The sequence below is a fragment of the Enhydra lutris genome, unplaced genomic scaffold (assembly GCF_002288905.1).
Source record: "Enhydra lutris kenyoni isolate GAN:26980312 unplaced genomic scaffold, ASM228890v2 scaffoldscaffold31, whole genome shotgun sequence".
In the NCBI taxonomy this organism is placed as follows: Eukaryota; Metazoa; Chordata; class Mammalia; order Carnivora; family Mustelidae; genus Enhydra; species Enhydra lutris.
The window spans coordinates 8,156,395-8,174,483 of record NW_019154115.1 but is presented as its reverse complement, the minus strand read 5'-3'; the positions used below and the strand labels follow the sequence as shown (position 1 = coordinate 8,174,483).

The window sequence follows — 18,089 nt, the reverse complement described above, 5'->3', positions numbered from 1 at the left end:
CTTCCCTCTCCATGAAGCCCCCCCCAGACACTCACAGACTCTATAATACCCTCTCTGCACTCTGCAGCACGTTGTCCACACCTCTTATTTCATTAGTTGTAGAGGTCTAGGTTCCCAAGTCTAGAGCAAGACCCCTCTTCTCTTCAGCCATCTCCTCATTGCCCACCATATTTTCTATGCACACGTAAGCTTGCAAGTAATGATTCTGAAATGCAATAATCCAAACTAGGTATTTTGCTCTTCTCATGAGCAGCTGAAATTTAAATAATGCAAAAACTATACTTATAATGATAAAAAAGATGCTAAGAAGCAGCCACCAAAATTGCCTCATGAATAATGGATGGCAGGATGGGGATGGGCCTCAGTCAGGAGTAAGAGCCTCAGAGGCATAATGTCACATATTCTGCCATTTGTCTGGAATCTAAATGATCAGAAATGGTGCTGTATAGGATTAAATAAGTAAGAAGTAAATTCCAAAGCTATATTTGAATAGATACTCATACCTACTCCCAATTTTCTCCTTTATACCAAGCAATTCAGATTTCTAGAAGGCCCTAATTCACATGGTTCTTGTTTTTAGGGAAATCTCTGTGTTGTCCCTACATGATGTCAGACATCTGCAACACACATGGTGGAGTGTCATGTTTGGGTCCAAAGAACAAGTGTTCCAGGGTAATTTGGAAGGCGGGGCAAAAAGTGAAACCAGCCAGCTTTTTTCCCAGGTTTTTTCATTTCCAAACTTCATCAGAAAGTAACCTGAGGATTGTTCAACACTTAAGAATTGCCTTAGGCTCTTGGGATTCATGCTCAGGCCAAGAGTATCTATTGTTGGAAAAAGGTCTCCTTCTTTTCTTTGAAAGAAATCCACATTTCAGGGAATCCCACAGCAGTCCCGAGTCTTCCTATTGGCTTTTTAGCTCATACATACTGATTAAATTGTTGGCTATATATCTATATCACCACTTATAACAGCAGTTATACTTTCACTTTCAAATATTAGCGATTTGGTTGCTTGTTGGCAGGTGAATAAATAAAATGTGTCACAGCCCACTCACACTAGCTGTAGCACATCACTGTAATTTCTGATACTTGTGCCACAGTCCCCCCACTTTTGACTTACAATTGAAACTACATGAGACCAGTATGACAAAATACTCTAGTCCAGCTAAAATTTTAGTCTTTAAGAGAGTATTTTCATCAATACTTTTGAGGAGTTGAAAGACTTTAAAGCATCTTTAGAAAACCATCTAAATATTGAAATCTGGTATTTTAATCTAGAAATAACTAATCTCTCTGAAGAAATATTATTCATTTTGGTCTGCTGTATTTCACCAACCCTTTGTTGGTTGTTGGTGAAATAATGATGTAGAAGCCAGGACAGTGATCTTCAGGTTTGGGGTCCTTTCTCAGTGCTGCCAATTACTAGCAGCTCTCTGGCCTTTGTCAGTAATTTAAACCTGCTCAGCCTCCGTTGTTTAATCTATAAAATGTGAATGATCACTCTCGACACACCTAACAGCCAGATGTTTCTAAAGATCAGGCGAGACAATGTACATACATGGAAGATACCTGGAAAAATGTAAAACACTATTTCAGTCCATAGTCTACAAACTCCATACCATTCTCCTTGTTCACTTTTTATTTCCACCCTGTTTGCCTAAACTGAGTTCCAGAGGAAGTAGGATTGGGTCTTTGGCAGCCTTTGTGAGGTAGCCTGGGTAGCAACTGCTGCTTTTGCATATGAACATCCTTCTCATGAAGTTTTCACTTACCTTATAGGGTTCCCTCTGCTGGGTTCTGAGAAGACCTTCCATCACTAGCTGGTAGGGCTATAATTCCTTTAAGTAGTTATTCCTCTTTTACCTGAATTCCTTTGTAGTCAACATCAGAATTAGGGCGTGGTAGGACATTCAGTTGGGGCAAATCTCAGAATCGGACAAGATAAAGGAAGTTGCAGTTGTGGCAAACTGATGACAGAGCCATAGAAATGAACGCCCAGGTGTATGCCTTGGCAGATGGGCAGACCAGAGGGATAAGAGTCTCATCATAGGGATAGAGGTAGAGACCTGACCTCAGGCTCTGACGTTCAGGAGGACCAGAGTCAGGCCCTAGAGGAACAAGATAATGGCATGAATCCATTTACTGGATCTTAGACACCAGCTAGTGGAACTATTTAAGACTGAATTAAAAGATTATCCCAGATGACCTGGAGAGGAAGATGGAATAGTTGAGCTGTCAAAATGTAGAAGGGGGAACCTGTTTGAAGATCAGGAATGTCCCAGACTTTGGGTATAACTAGATGGCGATCATGTGCCCCAACCAAGAGGAATAGAAGAAATGCTGTTGGTGGGGACAGAAGCCAGGTCTGAATGCCATTTCTTTTCATGGAACACATTTTTTTTCCTCTCTTGAAGTCAAGCATTGACTTAATAAAATTCAAAAAGGGCTAAATTCAGAATCTAAAAATTTTACTTTTTCTTCTCTTCATGGTATACTTCAAAGTTCTTATTTTTTCTACTAGCATTTCCTGATTTGTGGCCATTAGTTCTACTATAACTCCAAAGGTCAGTCATTTCTTATTCACTTTTCTGAAAACAATTTTTTAGAAAGAGCTTGTTTTGCATTTTTTTTCTGCTTCTTTTTCAAGTTTTCCATTTTTTCCCTTAAAATGGTTGTGCAAAATTTCCAGACTTCCGGATAACACTCTAGCTGTAGCTTTAGAAACTCCATTGCTATAGTCTCACTGCCTAAATCCACTCTCCAGTTTCCACCAGGTGTCACAAAATTCCCACCTCACAACTTTCATTTTATATTTCATTTTTCATTTTACACTGAAGCAGGAAAAGATGGCCTCTTATTAAATGCTGAAACTATAAAACCAAAGCTGGGAGGTAACAATTTTCTGGAGGTGCCCAATTGTTGCACAAGTCTATTTTAATGAACAGCATCATAATGTTTGTTTGTATCCTCTACAATTCTGTGCTCTGAAAATGGCTCATGGTAGCTAGCAGTTTTTGCTATGCTGTTCACGCATGCTGGATAGGCGATGCTTCCCCCAGTGACACGTGCAGACAATGGACATGGTTTAAATTCAGACAATAAATTAGTTAATTCACTCTTAAATAAGCTTTCATATAAGAATATAAAATGCATATATGTAAATATGAAACATGTATAAAAATATAAAAGGAATTATATGGAAACAACTTCTAAGTTACATTTTGAGGTCTGTCCATTTTTAGCCCCCACCACAATAACTTCTGGTCAACCTGTGGCTGTGAAAAATTTGATGCACACAACACAATACCTTTGGGTTTCCAGCAGAAAATTAAATTATTGCACTTACTAAGAGAGAGGAGAAGATTGATCTTTTAAAACCCATTTCAACAAGTGTAGAAAACATGAAAAGAAATTCTGTTAACCCCAAACCTCCTGAAGCATCTATTTAATTGAACTTGGGGGGGGGGCTGTACGTACATGTCTTTCTTTGAAAACACATGTTATAACATAGGTTTCACACACATTTTCTTCCAGAGACAAAGGAACAAGGATAAGGGCAGAGGAACACGGATAATGTGGCGAGAGTACAGGCTCAATCTGACATACTCTGGGAATATACCCATACAACCATCTTCTGTGTCTATGGATGGCACAGCTCTACAGATATGTATGTGGGATACTTTTCTCTGAGGGCAAATAGAGGACTGGGGATGTATAATTCAGGAGTACTGTAAGCTTACCTTGATGGTAGCCAAGACTACCTCCATTATAGCACACTGTCTTGGCGTCAGACCCTTGGCATCCTCCCGACTCATGTGCTCCTAGAAAACAGGTTAGCAATTACTTATGCATTAACCAATTAATCCATTCAACAACTGTTTTCAAACAGACTCTGCATAATCCCCACATGGACACACCTGAGAGGATTATTTTGTCATATATTCAATAAATATCCCCTTTTCCAAAAGAAGAAATGTTGAACTTTGATTTGTATGTGGTTTTACTTTTCACTTGCAAGTTAATGTTAGGGGAAAAAAAAGAAATCTGGAAACATGTGTCAAAGCTTTTTTACCTTATCTGTTACTTTGAGGAAAATCAATCATGACAGGGAGTTAGGAGGTGAATTTTAGCCTCTTTCAATTACTACGATAAAGTCTACTTTATAATGGCCCCAATTCCTTCTCTTTCTTGATTCCCCTTAATGCTTAGTCATTACTAAGCTCCCAAGAATTAACTGAATTTGGCTCTGCAGATTTTCATTATTTTAAAATCTTTTTTTTCCAAAATTTTAGAGCTGATTTTCACATTTCTGGTGGATTTTCCTCATTGTTCATTATGGACTCTCTCAACCCATCATTCAAAACTTCCTTAGGGAAATGATGGTAGAAAGTTGAAGACAACCACAAAGGAAAAAGAAACCTAAGAGAAAATTTTAAAAATTCCTGACACGCCCCCCCGCCCCACCAAAACTGAGTCTCCCCGGAGGTGCCACTATTCTAGTCAACAATATTCAACAGATATTTATTGAGTGCTTATTATATGCCTCTGCCGTCCCAGGTAATTGTGATAGGTTGTTCATTCAAAGAAAGGCTTTTGTCCTCCGGAAGCTTAACTGCGAACTAATACAGGTGTCTTATGTGAATTAGAGGAAAGCCCAAATGAACGGACACAGCTCTGAGAATGCATGGCTTGACTAACGGTTCAATCACTGCCTTTCCTTCTTAAGAACAGGTGCCTCTTCTTCTACAGGGCACAGATCTACATCAAGATGTACAGCTTGGCAGGTGGAGCATGGGCTCTCTTTCAGTGGTTGCACAAAAGTGGTCAGGCACTTGGGTGCAATGCTCAGATTTTTCAATCCCCAGTGCCTCACCCTATTCTAGTCCTTTTCTTATTGTTATTTGGTAGATGCCATGACTTTCTCAAGATAATCTTGATCTATGTCTTACTCAAGTCTGCAGTCTTTCAGTACCTATCTTGGCAATTATAACCTGCTAGGAATTCAATATATTTTTGGTAAATGAATTGTACTTCTTTCAAGTATAATGTTGTAGGGTTCAATACCCTTGAATGAAATCATACTCCTTTGAAGATTTTGGAAAAAAAAAAAAAGGTATACAATGCCCCATGGATCCATGACATCTCACTACATGTTTGTCTGATACAGGATTTTCAACACAAACGTATGTGTCCTTTTAATATTTTAAAAATAGGAATATTAACTACCCATTGAGACTCAAACAGTAATGGAAAATGTTTACTAAATTGTAGGTGGAAATGTTTAAGGGTAAGTAAGTACAAACCAGTCTGGCTTCAACTCTTTGTTATAGAAAAATATAATTTAAGGAAGAAATAATTTCAGAGATCTAAAAATAGCTCATTAAGATAAGGGAGTCTCTGAAAGAGCCTGGCAATGAGTTACTGCATGCTTGCAGTAAATTTACAGTCTCTGATGTAGTAATTGGTTTTAATATTCTATCACCTGTCTAAAAATACTTATGTTTTCAAAAAATTATGCCAATCTGATCCCATTAAATAGTAATAAGTTAGGCATACATAATATATCTACATTATGAAGTTCCAGAGCATAAAGTAATGTATCAAATGGCTGAATAAATACTTCTTTAATGGATTAATCCTAAATGGTAGTCAAATGCAGAAAAACAATTTCCTTCATTGTTCTATTTTCCTTGACTCTGCATTCCTTTAAGTAAGTTAGATAATTATTAAGATTTTTGGATTTATCCCAACCTGCTTTCAAACTAAAATACAAATATTGCGAAGACCAAGTATTTAAAATGGAAGTGACATTTTGGTAAAATAAGGGAAAATGGTTTGGAAAATTTGAAATTCTTTATTATGGTCAGAGTTTTAATTTTGCAAAGTATTATAGAGGCCTTATTCTGTAATTTGAATAATAGTTACCCTTTTAGGACATTTTATTGTTTTTAGTTTGTTACAGTCTTGAAGTTTGGAAGCTGCAAAGGGACCTAATGTGTTCTGTTTTGTTTGATTTTTCCCACCTAGCATATGTATGCACTCTGGGGAGCTATCTCCACCCCACTCAGAGTTCATAAGATGCAGGCAGAGCTGACTGCACCCCCAGCTCATAGGCTGGTATGTCAGTTAAGCCTGTGTCACAGTGGTTGGCTTTGAAGTGGTAATAACACTATCAGAGACCAGGATGTGCTGGTGGGATTTGTTGGAATTCCTCACATCAAGCTTGGTGTTCTTTTTTACAACATTTCAAGTTCAAAGGATGTTAGATATAGAGCAGAGACAACCATCTTACAAATAAAAAGGTAGGTTTGTTACAGCCATACATCACACAAGGAAAGAACAGAGTCGAGAGATACTAACCAGGTTCCATAACATTCTTTGAGTTCCTAATCAAGCAGTAATGGAAAGCAGAGTTATCTAGGGCTATAAAATTTCATGTAGCAATAAATTCCTTCCTTGCTTATGTTAGTCTGGCTTTCTAGCACTTGGAACTGAAAACAGTTCTGGCTGATAAGACTTCCAACTCAGGAAACTGAAGCTGTGGGAGATGGAGAATGTTTTCTAACATCACATGGATGCGAGAAGCATATCTAGGACCATTTCTTTTGTAATGAGATACTATGCTGTTTCACCTTCATGGTTTTATTGAGGAATTTCAACCCTGTATAAATCCATTTCTCAAAGTAGGGAATATAAATCCCAGGAAGATAATAAGAGGGATAAAGGAAGGGATCAAGATCTAAGATCCAAAGCAATAGTGTGGGAGTAACATCTACCTTTGACCTTTCCTCTAAACCATCAACATAACTGAACACCTCTAAGAAGAAATTTTAGGTGATGTCTTTTAAATGGATTATTGACTTCCAATTTTTTTTATCTGAGCAAGGGGGTAATATGGGGTACTGAAACTATAGGACACCTATTTCGTCTCAGTAAGTAATTATGCAGTTAAATGGATTATTCTTTTTGTGTTATACACATAAAACAATCCCAGTGAGACCGGACTCTGAGCTGCCAGCCTCTGTGATAGGGTGGTGGCATAATCTTGACAATTACCATGCAAAGATAATGTATGCATTATCTCATTTATCCTCACAAAAATCCTACAAAGCAAGTGTGAAAATGTTCTGCAGTTTATAAATGCCAAATCTGAAGATTAAGAAGTTTAAATACTTTGGCCAATGTCAAATGTCCATGTGTCATGGACACATGGCAATGACAATGTCATTTGTCAATGTGTTGGAAACAGCTGAGGTAGAATTTGAACTAAGGTGGTCTGCGTCTGGAATTATATTTTAAGAGAAAGAAATGGAACTAAAGCAACACATACTTCTACGATAGGCACAGTGTTGGCCTGTATGTCATCCATTGATGAATGAATGGATGAAGAAAATGTGGTAATCTTATTTGGCCCTTAAGAAGGAGGAAATCTACCCAAATGCAACAAAATGGAAGAACCTAGAGGACATTATTCTAAGTGAAAAAGCCAGTCAAAGATGCACAATATACATTTTAATCAGTCAAGTTCCTATTCTAGAAGGACAGAAGCTGATGTTCCCCGCATAACTGCACAGTCCTGTGAATCTGAGCAATAAGAAAGGGCAGAGTTATTAAGTCAGCAAATCCTCATTTACAATGTGCTTGAATATATTGACAAGTTCAAGGTTTGCTTTGAACTTTTCATTTTTCCACCCTAGCCTTCTTGCCTTTAAGATTTTTCTAAACTTTACTAGACTTCTACGAAGCGCTCCATTTTGCCTTTATTCATACAAAGCCTGTTTCATATATGAAAAAAAAACATGATCTAACTTAAAGCCAAAATTTCCCAGTTGTCCTACCAATTGGAAAGTATTAGAAATCTTTGGGGAAAAAAAAGAAAACCATAAAGTTCAGACTCTAACTTTTGACTTGATTCATCCTTAAAGCTTGTCTGTGAGATCACAGACATGCATCTTAGTCCTGCCGTGCTGGATACCATTACTAGTGGGAGGATAGTTTCTTGTAGAGCTGTAATTAGCTCATTATCTTTCACAGACAACTGATAATCCCTTTATTCTTATTACCTTCAGTTTGGATAATTGTCCAAGATCTTTAGCTGCGATGAAAATCATCTGAGGTCCCTAGAGACACACATAGAAAAAGAGAGAGAATACTCAGTCAGTCTTAAGATCTTCAGTAACAATAGAAATGTAGTCAATAGAAAATTAAATTTCCCTTCTTATACTTGTGACTTTTATGCCATATACACTTAACTGGTTTTACAGATTGGGTCAAAGATATCTAGTACTGCTGGCAATATAATTGTCCTCACAGGCATCCCACTTCTGAGAATTTTAAGTCTGAGTTAACACACAGATTACTACTAACATAGCTGATTTAATGTAGCACATGGATTTAATCCATGATCTTTAACATTTATTCATTTTTAGTAGAGGCAGCTCCCTCACTCCACTTGGCCCCAAATAGATCTATGCAAACTTTCAAGATATAGAGTTGAGGCAGGTGAAGCTGCTGCTCTTCCAATGCTGTCCAGTCTATCAGAGACCTGCCCCTTAACTCTCCCCTCAGCCAGAGGCTCTTCCTAGAATGCCAACGTCCCAGGAAAAGCTTGAAGAACAGAGGACTAAACCATCCACAGCACTACTAGAATGAAAACTAGAGGTATGCCTGTTGGTAAAACTGGCAGGAAAAAGTAAATTCAGTACAAAGTTCATTATAAGTCCCTAGAATATTTCTCAGGAGGGAAAAATCAGCTATTCTGGAATAATACTTTTCATTTTTTAGCGGATCCTGTGAGTTGATTAGGAAATGAAGGACTACAAAGTTTACGAGAACAGCAACTGCATCTAATTTTGCTCCTATTTTCATCCCCATCACGGTGCCCAGCACACACCAGAGCTCTGAGAACACATAGTGAATGAATGAGTGACAGATATTGCTTCATGCTTTGAGAACTCAATGCTAGAGAAAATTGAGGTGATGTAAGCTATCCTAGGGAAGGCCTTATAGAAAAAATGGTATGTCATATACTTTCCACTATAGCATGATGTATGTATTTTTGAAAAACCTCATTCTACAAAATTGTGCTCTGGAAATAATAGGGCTCATGGGCAAAATAGCAATGGGCAGCATAGTCAAAGCTTATGCAATTTTATTACCAATGAGTGATCAAAAACAGGAAGTGCTACTTTGGGAGATATCTTGTATGGCACACAGGGAGCTGATTGATGGCTGCCACAGTGGGGTAGTAGAAATGCAAAATAATAAATAACCCAAACAAAGGAGTACAAATGTGGGCTGGGGCAATACTCATACAACTGGAACTCTCAGCAGGGGGAGGGCAGCCTTCCCTGTGTGAGAGCCATACAAGCTTCATCTGTTTGGGTAGAAGAACCATGTCCAAGTGTGCCTTCCACCACCATGTAGTAGCTTAGCTGAGTGTCCTTTCCTTTTCTGCTGAATTTATAGGTCTTCTATTATATTTCAGAGCCTCCCACCTAGGAAAATTTATACATCAACCAACTCAACTTCTAGATTATACTGAGGCCATTCCCGCTGCTCCCAATTCCATTAGAGCTAATGGGTGTTACAGAAATGTAGCAGAATCAAGCGTGCATGTATGTATGTAATTTGGCTTTCCATATGTGTGTAGGCTATAACAGATTTTATCACTTGCTGGCAGGAAATCAACAAAAACATGAATCTTTGCATCTCTGAACACTTTATAAGAAAACAATTCCTATAGAATTTCATGAAATATGGACTTAGTCTGCACAATTAATGGTGTCAAAACATTCGAGTTTAGCTTATAATTACTCATTATTTGCATCAACTTATATTTCTCAGTCACAGAAAAAAAATACTTATTCCATAATATGTGCATGCTAAGGTTATTTCTTTTTTGTTGTTTGATTCAGGATATGTGAACTGAGATACCTGGTACTGTGTGCATCCATTTGACCACTGCCTAACTTTGCTCCCAAATGAGCTTTCTGGTTCCTTTTTATTTCACTAAGTATGATACAGTCATATTCTTTGAACCCAGTAAAAGGCGTCTCCTCTATTAACCTTCAAGTGGAAAGGTAATAGATGAAAATAAAATGGAAAGGAGAAAAATATTCCCTATAGCAGTGTTGGATTTATCCTCTTAAACTATAATGTTTTAGAAAAAAGCACAGTGCGGGTATTCTATCCAAAATTTATTTCCGTGGGGTTTCACAGTAAAATTAAGTTTAAAAATTATGTGTATAGACCAGATAATGCTGTAAGTTAAACTTTCATACTTTCTTTTTCCCAAAAAATGAAGTTCTGAATGTCAAGGAATTGTGAAATTTGACTGCTACCGACACTATTTCAAATTGATTTGTATAGGAAAATGTCATCTGAATGGTCGTTGTTTAGTTACTGTTTGCTGAAGACTTTTTCCCAAAATGGATTTAATCGTTATTTTAGCTGGATGAAAATCATTCACTAAAGTACAATTAGATGGGTTACTAAAAGTGTGACCAAGGGAGAGAGGAACAAGATGGAACAGGAGGATCACTTCCTTCCACGGACACACCAAGGAAATGACTACCTCTATATAACTAACTCTGTAAACAACCTGAAGACTGGCAGAACAGATCTTCCAAAGCTAGTCATAGAGAAAAGTCCCTATCGGAAAGGGTAGGAGGGGCAGAGACACAATCAGGAACCAAACACCTGGTGTGACTCACTGCAAATAGGAGAGATGTCACAGGTCAGAGAAGTGAGGAGATCAGACCCCACACTGGGCACCCTTAGCGCTGGGGACCCACAGAGGGCAGAGAAGTCCACATAACACCTGGCTTTGAAAATTAGCAAGGCTTAACTCTGGGAGCCCTGGAAGGTGATAGGTAACCAAGTCCTGCTCCTACAGAGAGAGCAAGCTAAATAACTTGGTCAGGACCACAGAGGCAGTAGTTTGAAAAAGTGCCCAGGGTATACAGGAGGGCTGATTGACTAATTTTCGGGTGTGTGCCAGAGGGTCAGCCATCTGCAGATTTCTCTGGAAATAAAAGTGGCAGGTGCAAATTTTCTTGTCCTCCCCAGCCAGAATAGCCAGACACTTGTGGGAGTCAGTGTTAAAACTCTATCTACCTTGCCAGCAAACATGCCCTGGCCCAGTGCCCCTCTAGACTGGCTCTTGCTCTTGGAATGGGAGATAACCCCCACACACGAGCATGTCCATCGTTCCTGCAGCTGGACCTCTAAATGGCTGCACAGGGAGCAAGCACTGCCCTTTGCTGTGCAAGAAGCTGTCAGAGTCCAATAGTAGCTATCTAGGATGCGTGCTGGCCCCACCCACCCAACGGTGAGCTCACAGCAGTCACACCTCAGCCACAACAGAGGGGTACACACAGCCCACACAGGGCAACAACCCTATACCTGCTGGTTCTAGTGACCAGAAGAGACTGTGCTACAAGGGACCATGGGACATCTCTACAAGGCCACAACTGTCACAACCACGAAATGGCAGTGACCTACTTAATACACAAAAACAAACACTGCGTTAGACAAACTGAGGAGACAGAAAAATATGTCCCAAATGAAAGAATAAGACAAAAGGCACAGAAAAGATCTAAACAGAACTATTCAGTGTGCCTAATAAAGGTTTCAAAGTAACGGTCATAAAGATTCTCAACAGATTTGAAAAAAGAGTCAATGAATGTAATGAGGATTTCAAAAAGGAGATAAAAAATATAAAAAAGAGTCTGAGCTGAAGAATACAATAACTGAGGTGAAACATACACTAGAAGAATGGATTAGCAATCTGGAAGACAGGGTCACGGAAAGCAACCAAGCTGAACAGCATCAAGTAAAACCCAAGAATAACACCATCAAGAGTAATAACATTTGAATTTTAGGCATCCCAGAAAGAGAAGAGAGAGGGAAGGGTGTTCAAAAATTTCCTAATCCGGGGAAGGCAACAGACATCCAGGCCCAGGAAGAATAGAAAGCCCTTACCTAACAAGATGAAACCAAGGACGTACACAACAAGACGCGTGATAATTAAAATGGCAAAATGTAATGTTAAGGAGAGATAAGGCATCATGAGAAAAGAAAATAGTTACATCAAGGGAAACACTGTAAGGCTACCAGCTGAATTTTCAACAGAAACTGCAGGCCAGAGTGCTGAAAGGAAAAAATCTACAGTGAAAAATATTCTATCTGATAAGGTTATCATTCAGAATGAAAAAAAAAATAGTTTCCCAGCAAAAAGGAGTTTATCACCACAGAACCAGTCTTATAAGAAATGTTGAAGTGTTGAAGAAATGTTAAATTATTTAAGTAGACAAAAAGGCTTAAGTATAGGAAAACTATGAAAGGAAAAAAATTCACAGATAAAAGTAAAACTGTAGTAAAGGTAGTACATTAATCACCTATAAAACCAGTATGGAGATTAAAACATAAGAATAGCAAAATCAATTCTATCTACCCAAAATAGGTCAAGGGATATATAAAATAAAAATATTTAAAATATAACATCATTAACAAAATGTAGAGGTGGGGGAATAAAAATTTAGTGTTTTTAGAATGTGTTCAAACTTGAGTGACCACCAACTTAACATTTGGTATTTATATACACTCAATGGTAACCACAAATCAAAACCTCTAAGATATACACACTAAATAAAAAGAAATTCAAGTGTAACACTAAAGAAAGCCATTGAACCACAGAGAGCAAAAGAAGAAAGGGACAAAGAAGAAGTACAAAAACAACCAGAAAACAACAAATTGGCAGTAAGTACATACCTATCAGTAAGTACTTTAAAAGTAAGTGGACAAAATGCTCCGAGATAACTCAATGGAATAAAAAATAAAAAAGACCCATGTATATGCTGCCTACAAGAAACTCACTTCAGACCTAAGGACATGTAAAGACTGAAAGAGAAGGGATGGAAAAAGATATTCCATGCAATTGGAAGCAAAAAGGAAGTTAGAGTAGCAGGACTTAGAGTGGACTTTTAAACAAAGTCTAAACAGCAAGAGTCAAAGGAGGGCATCCCATAAAGACAAAAGGATCAGTCCAACAAGGGGCCATAACACTGGTAAATATCCATGCACTAACACAGGAGCATGGAAATGCATAAAGCAAACACTAATAGTCATAAAGAAAGAAACTAACAGTAATGCAATAATAGTAGGGGACGGCAACAGCTCACTTCCATCAATAAATCATCCGGACAGCAAATCAGAGGACACAGTGGCTTTGAAGAATCCATTAGACCAGATGAATTTAAAAGATATATACTGAACATTCCATCTCAAAACAGCAGAATACACATTTTTTTTCAAGTGCACATGGAATATTCTCCAGGACTGATATATGACATGGTAGGCCACAAAACAAATCTCAATAAATTTAGGAAGACTGGTATCATTATTAAGCATCTTTTCAAACCAAAGTAGTATTACTCTGATACCAAAACCAGATAAAGACAGTCCAAAAAATAAAAAGAGAACCATCTCAATAGATAGAGAAAAAGCATTTGACAAAATACAACATAATAAAGGGCATATATGAAAAACCCACAGCTAATATCCTCAGTAGATGAAAAAAAAGCTTTTCCTTTATGATCAGGAACAAGAAGAGAATATCTATTCTCACCACTTTTATTCGATACAGCACTGGAGGACTGGCTTCACAATTGGATAAGAAAAAGAAAGAAAATACATCCAAATTGGTGAGGAAGAAGTAAAACTGTTACTTTTTGAGGATGACGTGATACTACATACATGGAAAAACCTAAGGACTCCACCAAAAACAAACAAACAAACAAACAAACAACTATTAGAACTGATAAATGAATGCAGTAAACTTACAGGATAAAAAATTGATATGCAGAAATCTGTTACACTTCTATACACTAATAATGAAGTAGCAAAAAGAGAAATCAAGAAAATAATTCCATTTACAATTGCACCAGAGGAATGAATAGAATATCTAGGAATAAATTTAACCAAAGAGGTAAAACACTTATATTCTGAAGATGGTATAAACAAATGAAAAAATACACCATGCTCATGGATGTGAAGAAATAATATCATTATAATGTCCATACTACCCAAGGAAGTCTATATGAAATCCGTAACAAAATACTAATGACATTTTTCACAAAACTAGAACACATAATCCCAAAACTTGTATGGAAAACTTGAACGGTCAAAGGAATCTTGAGAAAGAACAAAGTTTGAGGTATCACAATCCCAGATTTTAAGATATACTACCAAGTCATAGTAATCAAAACAGTATGGCACTGGCACAAAAACAGACACATAGATAAATAGAACAGAATGGCAATCCATGAAATAAATCCATGCTATTTATCCAGAAATAAGTCCATGCTTATATGGTCAATTAATTTACAACAAGAAAGAAAACAGTGTACAATGGGGAAAAGAGAGTCTCTTCAATAAATGGTGTTGGACAGACTGGACAGCTACATGCAAAAGAATGAAATCAGGCTACTTTCTTATGCCATAAACAAAGATAAACTCAAAATGGATTAAACATTAAATGTAAGACCTAAATCCATAAAACCCCTAAAAGATAACAGGCAGTGATCTCTTGGGAACGGGCCTTAGCAACATATTTATGGGTCTTTCTCCTTAGGGAAGGGAAATAACAACAACAAAAAAACTACTGGGTCTATACTACTATAATAAAAAGATTTTGAAAAGCAACACAAATCAATAAAATGCAAAGGCAGCCTAATGAATCTGAGATATATTTGCAAATGATATTATCTGTTAAGGGGTAATACCCAAAACATGTGAAAAACTTACAAAGCTTAACCCTGAAAAACCTCAAAACAACCACAAAATAACCCTAAGTAATTTGATTATAAACAGTCAGAGGACCTGAATAGACATTTTTCCAAAGAGGACACACACATAGCCAAGAGACACATGAAAAGATGTTCTACATCACTAATCATCAGGGAAAGGCAAATTAAAACCAGAATGAAATATCACCTCACTCTAGTCACAATGACTAGAATCTAAAAGACAAGAAATAAGAACTATTGGTGAGGATGTGGAGAAAAGGGAATCCACACGCACTTGATTTTGCTTGATAGGAATGTAATTTGGGGGAACCACTATGGAAAACAGTATGGAGGTTTTTCAAAAAATTAAAAGATATACCATATGATTCTGTAATTTTACTGCTGAGTATTTACCCAAAGAATATGAAAGCACTAATTCAAAAAGATATATGCACCTCTATATTTATTGCAGCATTATTTCCAAGAGCCAAGATATGGAAGCAGCCTAAATGTCCATCCAACAGATAAATGGATAAAGAAGATGTGGTGTGTGTGTTTGTGTATACACATACACACATAATGGAATATTATTCAGTCATAAAAAGAATGAGATCTTGCTATTTGTGACAACATGGATGGACCCACTGGGTGTTATGCCAAGTGAACTAAGACAGAAAGGGACAAATACCATATGATTTCACTTATACCTGGAATCTAAAAACCAAATCAAATAAACAAACAAAAAAACGGAAACAGACTCATAAATACAGAAAACAAAGTGGTGTCTGCCAGAGAGGAGGTGTGTGGGGAGATGGGTAAAATATGTGAAGGGGATTAAGAGGTACAAACTTCGTTATAAAATAAATAAATCGAGATGAAAAGTACAGTATAGGGAAGAGTCAATAATATTTTAATAACCTGTTTATATATTAAAAGATGGTGACTACATTTATTGTGTGAGCATTGAATATAGAATTTTCAGATCACTGTTGTTCACCTGCAACTAATTTAACATTGTATGTCAACTACACATCAATAATAAAAAATAAAAATTAGAACAAAAAGTTTAATTGAATCTTGGTTTTAAATACTTACTGTTTGATCTGTCAGAGGAGGGAGAACAATTTGTTTTTCTATTTTGTTAAGAACTAGCTTCCATAACTCCTTTAGAACTCGCTTCAGGACTGTTTTCTCACAGATTTTTGCTGAGAGACTTAATCTGAAATAAAGCAAAACATATAATCACTTAAAATAAAACTTTTAATCATTTAAAAGCCTCATAGGAGAGTATCAACTTATTTTATTGATCAGAAATTCAAGTTTTTCAATACTGAGATTGATTGTTTGATTGACTGATTTAGATTTTATTTATTTGAGAGAGAGAGCGCACAAGTAGGCAGAGCAGCAGGCACAGGGAGGGGGAAAAGCAGGCTCCCTGCTGAGCAGGGAACCCAATGTGGGCTTGATCCCAGGATACCCTGGGATCCTGGGATTTTAAATCTTGGAATAAATTCCTGGGATTTCAAATATATGAATAGGCCTTTATAATTTTCAAATGTTAAATTTCATTTATCGAACAAAATACATAATATCAAATATATGTTTCAACACATATATTTGACAATTTACTATTTGGTAGAAAATGAATTCAGGGTCTCTCTCCGCTTAAATTGTTTCCTAAATTGACATCAAGGCCCCCAACGTATGTGATTTTCATCCACATTCCTAACTTCTATTTACTACATACCCCATATTCATGATACAGGCCAAACACCAAAGAAACATGCTTTCTTCACTACCTGACACTGTTCCAACATAAAAAAGATGCATGTAATTTTACTCAAGAGGCAAAACTTACCAGCTTTACTTATGTTGCAGTTTTACGGATAGACAATGAACATAGAACATTTTGTAAGTTTAGGTGTATAACGTAATGATTTGACATACATATATAGTGTAAAATGATTACCACAGTAAATGTAGTTAACATCCATGACCTCAGACAGTTAACAGTTCTTGGAAGATCTATCCTACCTTCAGCAATTGTTAAATATACTATAAAATATTGTTAATATAGTAATCGTGCTCTACATTACATTCCTACGACTTATGTATCTTCTAACTAGAAGTTCCTAACTTTTGACTACTTTTACCCATTCTCCCCACACCGCCCCCCCCCTCACCTCTGGCAACTACTAATCTGTTCTGTTTCTCTAAGTTCAGTTTTGAAGATTCCAAATTTACCAGCTTTAATCGGTTTAAATGTATATTTCTTACAAATTCTTCTCAGCGTGAGAATGACAATAACATCACCTATTTTTATATGACGCCTTAGTTTAAAAACCTCTTCTGGCAGATCTTTTTTTTGTTTATTACTATACCCATTTTATAATCCAAAAACAGGTTCTGAGAAGTTAGGGTACTTGTCCAAGAAGTGAAGCTAGTACGTGAGGCCTGAAACATCCTCCGAATTCAGGGTGTCGTCCAATGCCCCCCTGCTGCCCTGGGCAAATACGTTACTGTATGAAGACCCAGCAGTCTGTGAAGTCCCAGAGCTGCACAGACATTTACTGAATGTGCTGTAATAGGACACTGAACTCTCTGAGGCGCCTTTAATAAAAGCCAATCAAACCTGTTGCGCAGAGAGCCTGAGGAGAGCCTCAAACCCCCTATAGCGCTGCCCGTACTCTGTGCTTTTGGACTTAGAAATTACAACTTGAGGGGCGCCTGGGTGGCTCAGTGGGTTAAGCCGCTGCCTTCAGCTCGGGTCGTGATCCCAGGTCCTGGGTTCAAGCCCCACATCGGGCTTTCTGCTCAGCAGGGAGCCTGCTTCCTCCTCTCTCTCTGCCTGCCTCTCTGCCTACTTGTGATTTCTCTCTGTCAAATAAATTAAAAAAAAAAAATCTTAAAAAAAAATTAGTAAAGAAATTACAACTTGAATTCTGGTTTCTAAAAGAGACAGAATTTATTATTTTAAATGCATGTGATTAATATATAAAGGCATGTGACATGTGAGAGGCAAAGGGAAAGATTTCCCAAATACATATTTATGTAGAATTACTTGACACTACTATATGCAGATCCCTAGTATATGAAAATGCAGAAGAGCCCCCTTTGGATGAAGAGGAAAGACGGGGCCCCTGTGCACAGCTGTGGAACGTGTAGCCCCGCTCTTTTGCATAACACCGTTGGAGGGCAGCAGCCACGATATGGACCTAGGGTAGAAACGAGCAGATGGATCATAGCCCAATGACAGGACCTAATCTCAGAGACATCCCTAGGGTAATTTGAGACAAAACG

The 18,089-nt window shown here is 37.4% G+C and overlaps 1 protein-coding gene across 2 annotated transcripts in view; it reads right to left on the bottom strand.

The window, feature by feature from the left end:
• Positions 1-18,089, bottom strand: part of LOC111153260 (unc-13 homolog C) — a 574,799-nt gene that overhangs the window by 66,751 nt on the left and 489,959 nt on the right. For both annotated transcript variants that reach the window (XM_022512170.1, XM_022512169.1), the window contains 3 exons: positions 15,885-16,008; positions 8,064-8,120; positions 3,741-3,821 (listed from right to left, as the gene is read on the bottom strand). In XM_022512170.1, coding sequence (XP_022367878.1) covers positions 3,741-3,821; positions 8,064-8,120; positions 15,885-16,008 — 262 coding nt within the window. The remainder of the gene's footprint in view (positions 1-3,740; positions 3,822-8,063; positions 8,121-15,884; positions 16,009-18,089) is intronic.